Source organism: Peromyscus maniculatus, chromosome X (assembly GCF_049852395.1).
Source record: "Peromyscus maniculatus bairdii isolate BWxNUB_F1_BW_parent chromosome X, HU_Pman_BW_mat_3.1, whole genome shotgun sequence".
Taxonomy (NCBI): Eukaryota; Metazoa; Chordata; class Mammalia; order Rodentia; family Cricetidae; genus Peromyscus; species Peromyscus maniculatus.
The window spans coordinates 1580540-1590720 of NC_134875.1; the positions used below are offsets into that span (position 1 = coordinate 1580540).

The 10181-nt window shown below is 45.9% G+C and overlaps 1 protein-coding gene and 1 non-coding gene across 2 annotated transcripts; both read right to left on the minus strand.

Moving 5' to 3' along the window:
* Nucleotides 1-37: 37 nt before the first annotated feature.
* Rpl10 (ribosomal protein L10) lies at nucleotides 38-2471 on the minus strand. Its single transcript, XM_006992445.3, has 7 exons — nucleotides 2430-2471; nucleotides 2277-2322; nucleotides 1550-1608; nucleotides 1351-1458; nucleotides 1059-1197; nucleotides 348-510; nucleotides 38-266 (listed from the first exon to the last, which is right to left on the minus strand). The coding sequence occupies exons 2-7, from the start codon at nucleotides 2297-2299 to the stop codon at nucleotides 114-116; spliced, it is 645 nt and encodes a 214-aa protein (XP_006992507.3). The 5' UTR covers nucleotides 2300-2322; nucleotides 2430-2471; the 3' UTR covers nucleotides 38-113.
* On the minus strand, nucleotides 559-693 carry LOC121825926 (small nucleolar RNA SNORA70). The gene has a single exon (XR_006068289.1). It is a non-coding gene; the product is annotated as a small nucleolar RNA SNORA70 (small nucleolar RNA).
* Nucleotides 2472-10181: the final 7710 nt, after the last annotated feature.

Sequence of the window (10181 nt, forward strand, 5' to 3'; positions counted from 1 at the left end):
AATATACAACCCCATGGTCTTAAGAATCAGATACAAATACATTAAGCAGACTGGATGTGAGATTTATTACTGAACATGATTTGGTAGGGTACAGGAGAACACTGTGGAACCCCTCAGGAGTGCAGGGCTCGCCATTTGTCCAAAGGACCACGATTGGGGATATACTTGACCCCACAGCCATCAGGAATAAGGCGCTTCTCAGCAACCATGTCTTCAAATTCATCCGCATTAAACTTGGTGAAGCCCCATTTCTTTGAGATGTGGATCTAGAAGGAGACAGAAGAAAAATAACTTAGTGAAGAGGATCAAAGCAAGAAAGCAGAAGGGAACTTAATAATACCACCTACCTTCTGGCGGCCAGGGAACTTGAACTTGGCTCTACGAAGAGCCTCAATCACATGTTCCTTATTCTGCAGCTTGGTGCGGATGGACATGATGACCTGGCCAATGTGAACCCTGGCCACTGTGCCCTGGGGCTTCCCAAAGGCACCACGCATACCTGTTTGGAGCCTAGATTGGGAACAACATTGAAATCAGAGGCTTGAATAACTGCCAGAAAACTGTCTCCAAGGTCCCTTAGAGCAACCTATATAGGCAACAGGCTGCATACACTACCAAGGAAGCTGCTGTTTGCAACCATTGCACACCAGGCCCCCATGGGGAAAGGGACCTGGTCGGCTTAATTAGCTGCAAAAACAAACAAGCAAGCAAAAAAATCCCAAAATAATCATGTGGGTGGCATTACTAGCTTTTCGAAAGCCACCCAACTATGTACTCCAGGCAGATGATTGTCATGGTCAGAAAAAAAAGAGTACGAATAGCACAAGTTTTCCCTTTACTTCAGGACCAGAGGCTGATAAGCCTTAGTTGTATGCCCATGCACCACACTAGTGTCCCAGCATTGGACCCCTTTAGAATTGTACATGGGTCTTCTACAAGAGCCAAGTGCTCCTAGCCAGAGCTGAACCATCTTCCCAGCCCATCTGTCTTGACTGGTAAAAACAAACACAATATTACAGGCCACAAATTACGGGGAAGGGTGAGAACTGCCAGCTTACCTGTCAGCCCCAGCACAGGACAACATCTTGTTGATTCGGATAACATGGAAAGGGTGGAGCCTCACTCGAATATGAAAGCCATCCTTGCCACAACTCTTTACCATGTATTTGTTGGCACAAATACGGGCAGCCTCCAGAGCTGAGTGGGAAGAAAAGCAGCAGTGAAAACAGGATAGTGTAGAGGAAGGACTGGGATGGAGGTCATGTTAGTAGAAACCTCAGATTAGTGAAGTAGCTAATACCATGTACCATGTACACAGGAAGAAATGTTGATCAACAAAGGGGATCTCACCTTCAGAAGAGAGCTGCTCATATTCATCTGACACCATGTGGCCACAAAGTGGGAATTCATCAACCTTTGCTTTCTTACGTCCCAAGTCAAAGATGCGGATTTTAGCATCTGAAAAACACAAGTATTACAGTGCTAAATGCCTACGGAGTGAGAATCAGACAGCACCACAGATTCAGTTTGCAAGTTTGTCCCAACTTACCAGGGACACCTCGGCAGAAGCGAGACTTTGGGTACGGCTTGTTCTTACAATACCGGTAACTGCAGGAGGAAGGCAAGTCAGGTGTGGTAAGTGTGGCAACTAAACACAGAAAGCTTTAAGCAGTGACAGGGAGGACAAAACCAACCCTGAAATCGGTCTCCATTACTGTAAACTAACTCTAAGGCAACTAATTAAACAGGCTGCCATACAAAACTCATGAAACAGAAGCCAAGCACCAGTATCACCCCCTAATCAGAGTGGGGTGAGATAGCACAATTTTTCAAGACCTTAGAGCACGTGGACATAAAACCCGTCCTCAGCCACGTGAAGAGAAAATGGCGCCCCCTGCAGGGCATACAGCTAGGTGGCGCCCACAACCGTTTGGCCGGCCCTTGGTGTACGGTCGAAACCACAAAGCACAAGGGTCCGGAAATAGCATGGGAATCTTTGTGACAAGGTTTATTTGCGAGAAAGAAGGTTGGACGCATACGCACATGCTTCTAGCTCTACACAAGCGCTTTAAACTAGTCTTGGGTCAACCCACCCACAAGCTTGAAAAAACAAAGCTCCCAGTAAAGTACTAAAGAAACACCCAAAAACCTGGGGCCAGTTTTCAGTTTAGGGTCGCTGAGTGACCGAGAGTCCACCCCCAAGAAATTTCTTTGGGAATAAATGCAATTATTCCTCCGTTTTTACAGTAGAAAAATAGTATGGCTTCAGCACTTACCACCGGGCGGGGCGGCGACCCATGATGACAATAGGATCGTCGGTGGCTGTAATGAAACGGTCAAAGTAAGAATACAGACCCAGATTAAGTGTAAAAGTCCTAAAAAAGAACGAAGAAAGCACCGGAGAACACCAAGGAAACGAACTCACTTACCGCGCCAGAGGAAAAGAGACGCTCCCACGCCTGCGCATGCCTTATATAGGCAGCCTATCTTCCAGCGTAGAAACCATAGAGTCCCAGCTATGGCGTGATGTCGACGCTCTATCAGACGCCAGGATCATAGATGCAGCGGCGCTCTGCGCATGTGTACCAGGCCGGCCCGAAACATGCGCAGAGTGCTTTGGTGTCTGGACATGGGAATCGGAGCCGAGAGCTAGCGAATGAGGTTTCGACACATAGGCAGGAGACACCAGCTTCCGTCTGGCCATTTTGGGCGGGGAGCCATTAACAGACTTTGCTGTAACTAATATCCTAACAATATCCTAAGACTTGAAAAAGAGGAGTTTTTCTCAGTGGAACTGGGCGGCCATGCAGGTGTTTCCTAGCTTATGGGACTCCAGAATACTGGTTCAAATTTTCCTCAAAGCTACAGGAAGTGGCGCGAAAGTGCTATGCCAGGAACTCCCGGTTCCTTTGTCAGCAGGGAAGTTGGAGCCGGAGATCCACCCACAACGCTTATACCTACACCGAAGAGCCCGCAAAGAGCACCATGATAGGCGCTCGGTTTCAAGAGGCGGACAAAAAGCCTCCGTAGGCAATTGCGGTCGTAGTCACTAGTTGGGTCCTCTCCACTCTAAACTCCCGGGAAAAGATAACTTACATTCTCAAGGAGATTGTAAACTGGCAAAAAAAAAAAAAAAAAAACAGTGGCAACACCACTACTTCCATTTAGCCAAAGAAGGAGGGTCACAATGCCTTGGGCCACGCCCCAATAGGGGCATTGAAGCTCCTTTACTCAAGGTTCCAAAATAAAAACAAGATGTTGCCGGGCAGTGGTGGCGCACGCCTTTAATCCCAGCACTCGGGCGGGAGGCAGAGCCAGGTGGATCTCTGTGAGTTCAAGGCCAGCCTGGTCTACAGAGCGAGATCCAGGAAAGGCGCAAAGCTACACAGAGAAACCCTGTCTCGAAAAACCAAAAAAAAAAAAAAAAACAAAAAACCCAAGATGTAGCACACCCCTTCTTTTCACTAAGATGAGTTCAAAATGTACATCTGGGTATGTCTAGGAAGATTGGCAGCTAACCACTAACTACTTTCCCATACAAGGTTACTATTCAGGGAGACACCAGAAGGAGAATACTGTTCTGACCCAGGAGCAAGTGTCTGGACATCAGTCACTGAGACTCTTTGAATTCTTGGTTCTAGTGTCACCTGAAGGAGACATGATAAGGACAGTACTGCAGAGAAATCCATTGACTTTTCTATAGGTAAAGGTAGGGACAAGGAGACTTCCTCCCTACAGTTCTTACTGTGCATCTCCCAGGTACACAGGCCCAGCTTGTTCCAGCATGCTTAGGAACCCCAGCTGCAGTCAAGAGTTAGTAGGTTTCCTCTGCCTTTCTTTGAAATTGCTTCCCTGGGGCTATCACCCAGTTCCTGTAGGCTTCCACACAGTAGTCCATCCCCACACATTGCCACCTATCTCCTGAAGACAGTTGTGTCCAGCCAGATTTATGTAAGTAAATATATATGTATGTATGTATTTTTGAGACAGGGTCTCACTATATGTTGCCTTGGCTGGCCTGAGCAGGCTGCCATTAAACTCAAACTCAGACAGGTACCAGCTTCTGCATCCACAGTACTGAATTTAAAGGCATGTGCCACCACACCCTGCCTGGACCTAGCATCTTACTGCTGTGGGAAGATATCATCTCCCAGAGTCACCCACAGGTACTCAAATCTTTCCCTTTTCCCTTGTTATTCTTATCCAGCTCCCTCTGGGCTTTCCTTGTTTTTGGCTCACTCAGGATGGACTGCCCTCTGATTCCCAACTGCTGTGTGACAGGTAACCCCAAGGTTAGTGCCTTCCACATGAATGGCACTTCTTTTCTCCAATATTTTATTTATGTTTTAGATTTATTTATTTATTTTAAACATTTATGTATTTATTGTCTATAATATATTTTGGCCTCTTTTTCAATTAAACATTTTTTGAAACAAGATCTGTCACCCTGGCTTGCCTGAAACACACTATGTAGATCAGGCTAGCCTCCATCTCACAGAGATCCAAATGCCTGTTTCCAAAGTGTTGGGATTGAAGGCCTGTGCCACCACACCCAGCCATTTATTTTTATGTGTATGAGTATTTTGCATATATGCATGTAAGTGTACCACATGCATGTCTAAAGCTGGTAGAGGACAGAAGAAGGTGTCGAATCATCTGGACATGGAGTTACTGACAGTTGTGAACCCTATGTGGGTGCTGGGAACTGACCTCAGGTCTTCTGCAAGAACAACACTGCAGGGGCTAGAGAGATGGCTCAGCGTCTAAGAGTACTGGCTTTTCTTCCAAAGGTCCTGAGTTCAATTCCCAGCAACCACATGGTGGCTCCCAACCATCTGTAATGAGGTCTGGTGCCGCTTCTGGCCTGCAGGCAAACATGTAGGCAGAACACTGTATACATAATAAATAAATCTTTTTTTTTTTTTTTAAAAAAAAAAAAAGAACAACAGTGCTCTTACAACTGACCTTTCTCTTTAGCCCTTAGATTTATTTTTGTATATGAATATTTTGTTTAACAGTGCCTGGCTCCTGCTTTGCAAATCTTTAACCCCAGGAGCACAGTCTCCCAGGCCTTCCTTACATGAATATGTTGGTGGTACATGAGATATTCTTTCAGCCAGAATGCTGGGCTGAGTGTCCTTGGGCTCTTTGAGACACAGCCAAGCTCAAAATACACACAGACTCAGAGCTATCTGTTTGTTTTCTCTGTCTTCCTAGTGGATATGAGCCACCTTTAGCATGATCTGATAGGAAGGTAAGGAGCAAGGAGCCAGACTTCCCTTGCCTGGGATAGTCTCAGAGAACCAGGGGAGGGGCTAGGTCTGCCCACTAATATTTGCATGGCATCTTGGCCCATGGGGTTCCTTTATGGGCCTCTCTGTAGATAGGTACAGTTAGGACAGCCACCAGTTGGAACTTGACCCATGTACCCATCCTGGCTTAGCAGCTGCTCCCTCCTACTCCACTGTTTCTCTCTAGGTTCCCAGTAGAGCTATATTGGAGCATTATGGCCAGGGTCTCTCATACACCAGGGTCTCCAGAAGCTGATTCCAGTATGTCCCTGCCCACAAGTAGGACCCTAGGGCCTTTTGGAGACAGTGTGGCCACTCTTGGTACCTACAGGCAGAGCCTCTCCAGCTGTCTCAAATCAAGGGCTCTGCTTTGGCTACAAATCAAGTTCTACTGTCTGCACTTAATTTGGCCTGGAACTGCTGTTGTGGGCTAGTGTTCTGCCCCTTGAGCCCTTCTCACTGACCATGGCAGCTGGGCCTTGACGTCCTCTCTAATCTGGGTGTGTAGAGAAAGGACACACACTGAGGGATGAGGAGAGGGCACGGAGGGTCAGTGTCATACACTGCCTTGTCTCTGGTAGTCCTTGACAGGTACCATGACTCAAACTGGTGCCCTCTGCCTGCCTTCACCTATCAGTCTTGGGACCCTGGTTGATCCCCTCCTGCCACCCACCTGAGTCTCCCTGCCTCTCTTTCAGGCTCTGGCTGCCTGGCATATGCATGGGCATCTGCTCCTCCACGGATGTCTGCAGCCCTCGCCCCTACGCCCAACTCTCTGTGGCCTCTGTGGGTTGTTCCCATGATCACCTGCTGCTTGTCCCCTTTGGTCTATTCCCACCCTGCCACCTTGGCCTGGGCCAGCCCTCTAGAAGCCCAAGGGATTACTGGTCAGTTCCTGGTGGGGTATGAGTGCTGTGCCCCGCCCCCGGCTGCTGAGGGAAACCCTACTGAAGGCATTGTCCCCCTTTCCTTATGGGGGTGGGGGTGGTTGAGCAGAGTGTCTGGGCTGTCAGGCTAAGGGAAGAGGAATGGTCGGCTGGGCCTGCCCCCTGCCTTGCCCTGCCCTGAGCCCAGCCTGAATTTGCAGTCTCTGGGCCCTGCTTTCAGCTGGAGCCAATCAGTCCCTGGTCCCCTTCTTGGTATCACGGGGCGGGAGGGAGGTCAGGCTGTGGGAGGTGTATGGCCATGTGGCCTTGACCTCTTGACTTCTGGTACCTGTTGGCCAACAGAGCCAGGGCATGGACTGTGTTGTGGTTGGGCATCTCCACCCCACTGCAGATTCTAGGCCATGTGGCCTGGCTGACTTGCAGAGTCAGTCAGCTGAAGTGGCCACAACTGTGTACCCTGCCTGCCTCTTCCTGGTAGCCTGTGGGACCTCCTGTATTTTCTGTGTGGCTGGGTCTGTCAAGAATGGTAGGCATGGGACTGGAGAGATGGCTCAGCTGTTAAGAGTACCTGCTCCTCTTCCACAAGATCCAGAATTGATCGATTCCCAGCATCCATATTATAGTGGCTCACAACTATCTCCAACTCCAGACCCAGGCAACAAAATGCTCTCTTCTGGCTTCTCTAGGCACCAGGCATGCATGTGGTACACAGACATACATGCAGGAAGACACTTATACACATAAAATAGTTAATCCTTTTTAAAAGGATCCATTAAGGATGATAGGCATACTTACAGGTATCATATGCCTGGCTCCTGGCCAGTATAGGGCACCCATCTCTTTTCCTTTTGCCTCCCTGACCAGATAGATATCTTCCAGTTCACTGCCTGAAGCCTCTCACCAGGTTTCCTCAGAAGCCTGTCCCATCCCCAGTCAGCATCGTCTGCCCTATCTACAGCCCCAGGTGTCTCGGCCACCTGTGTATGATGTAGAGGCAAGGAGACAGGGACCCCTGCTTAACCCAACTCAGCCCTGGGCGGGCAGTGGCTCCCTTGAGTAACTTTGCCAGGCCTTGGCTTGAGAAGAGGGTGTGAAGGTGGGCCTGTGTGGGCAGAATTGGTGCCAGGACTGGGTAAGAGGCGCTGGGTGATTAGGGAGCAGGGATTGTCCCAGGATGCAGTCGTAGTTATGTAGAGGGGGAAGCTGTCCCATCCACCTCTGTTAATGCTGTACCTCCTTGGACTTGCCTTTGATTCTTTTTACCCCCTGTCCAGGTGGGAAGCTTCTGGAGGCTCCCAGAGTGTTGGGCCCTCCTCTCTATCCCGCCTGTTCAACAATAATACCAATGGGCCAAGGGAGAGATTTTATTTAGTTCTGTCTACCTGTCCCTTGGGCAGTGTCTTTTGTGAACAGCTATCCTCAGACCATGAAGCATGCTAGTACTAGGTGCAGAAAGTCTGGATCCAGCACAAAAAGAAAGTAAATGTGATGATCCAGTCCCATTTTTGTCCTTTCTTAGGTGTCCTGTTGTCTGTCTGTCAACCATTGGGTTCTTTTCAGAAGATATATGGGCAAGTGGGGATGTGGCTCAATTTTTACTTGCCTAGCAGACACAAAGCCCTTAACATTCTTGGCATTATGACACATATCTGTAATCCCAGTACTTGGAAAGTTGAATCAAAAAGATCAGGAATTCTAGATCATTCGTGGCTATACAATGAGTTTGAGGCCAGCTTGAGGTTCATGAGACCCTATCTAAAACAAATTAACAGATGCCAGATGGTTGTTGTTAGAATCTTAGATGGCCTTTTATTAAAAAACCCAGAGTCAGATATCAGGGTGAAAGCTGAAAAATCAGAGAAGCAGAACAGCCAGCCACTAGTTCTTACCTCTACAAAATCCTCAGCCTAAAGAGAGAGAGAGTTCATGTTTCCTCACACCATATATACCTTCCTCTGCCCTGCCATATTACTTCCTGTGATTAAAGGTGTGTGTGCCACCACTGCCTGGCTATGTTTCTCTCCTAGATTGAATCAATCTCATGTATCCCAGTGTGGCCTTGAACTCACAGAGATCCAGATGGATTTCTGCCTCGTCAGTGATAGGATTAAAAGTGTATGCCACTGTTGCCTGGCCTCTATGTCTAATCTAGTGTGTGGCTCTGTCTTCTGACCCTCAGGCAAGTTTATTAAGGTACACAGTATATCACCACATTTCCCCTTTTTTGTCTAAAATAATAAAAAAGGTTATAACTAATATAAGAAAAACTATATACAATAAGTACAATAAGTATATATATAATATATACAGTCAAGAATTACATTAACAATGTCTGGTCCATTAACATTTGACAGATTCAGAGAAAATACTCCATTATTTATCCTATTTTGGTAAGTCCAAAATGTTGCACCTAATTCACTTTCTATCCTAACTTGTATTACCAACCAAAAACTATTTTTGATGTCTTTCAAATTTGTACACTTTATAACTCTTTAGTGAGTTTATTTTCTGAATTTGTTAACAAGGAAAACTATAACTATCTAATCTTCAACTCCCTCAGAGACCCAAGAAGGAAATAATATTAACTGAGTAAGCAGGAAGTGCAAACAAGTGACTTCCAAAAAATGTGAGAAATGACAGAAACAGCTGGCTGCCTGGACAGTCACCCAATATTCCTCTGCAACGTTGGGGCATCCATCTTCAGCCTACAGGCCTAGCATATCTGACAGACTCATCTGTGAAGAAGGATTTTTTGAAGGGCTGTCTTACCTTGTCTTGGAAAAGATCAGCAGTCCTTTCTTTTGTGTCCTGCTTGTCCATTTTGGACAGCATACTGTCAGCAGTTGAGGCAGGACATTTTCTTGCCCAGTGGCTAACTTTTGCCACAGAGAAAGTAAACTCCATGTGGAGTTTCTTCAATGCCCACCATATTCTCTGAAGTATATTGGTGCTGCCAGGAGCAGACATGTCTCATTGTCATTTAAAAAAAAGAATCTATATTATTAAAACATCTTAAATGCCATATTCTGTAGATCTCTGAAGTGTTTGAAGATGACCTGTCTATCTAAAATATATCTGTTTGACCTTGAAAACATACCTAATCTGACTACAAATCCAATTGTAATAACTAACTACTAACTTTCATTTCTTTATATCCTAATTAGTTGGTAATAACTTTCAAGGACTAGCAATTTGCATTACATTGTTAAATGAGCTGTATAAGGTAGAATACCTTGAACAAGATTAGAAATATATGTGCAGTATTTTCTAGCAAAATCAATCTGAAATTTGTATCAATATACATAATTTGTATATACAATATACAAAAATCCAATCCAATGTAAAAATATTTAAAACTAGTAGTTGCCTTCTAAAAGATTTAATAATTTACCTTTTTATCTTATATCTATATCCTCCCCTTTTTTTCAGAGTAGATTCAATAATTTACCCTTTATCCATCATTTCTATATCTTTTTTTGAGAGTAGATTCAATAATCTACCTTTTATCTTATCATATCTATATTCTCTTTTTTTCTTTTCAGAATAGATTCAATAATCTACCTTCTATCTTATAGATGGTCACTGTCCTGCAGGTACCCTCCTAGTGCAAACTCTGGCTTTGTCATGTGGAAGTCAGGCACAAGAACCTTTTGGCTATCCTCCTCCTATATGTTAGCTCCATAAGATGTATACTGTGCTTGCCTTGCCCTACAGGGCAAAGGCCTTCCTGGACCTCTTCCCACACTACTGTCAATTCTGCTCCGCCTATCTGCCCCCAGCTGTTAGGCTCCTCCCTGGTCATCAGGGCCTAGCACAATCATGGTGACTGTGCACATTGTACTTCCACAGGCTGTACTTACATAGTCATAGAGGGAGAGAATTAGTAGGCTGATCAGTGTCTGGCACAGTCTCTTGTTGACACTTTGAGCAACTACACCTGCTGGGGATGCTGTGAATGTGTTGTTCTGATTCATTGATAAATAAAACATTGATTGTCCAGTAG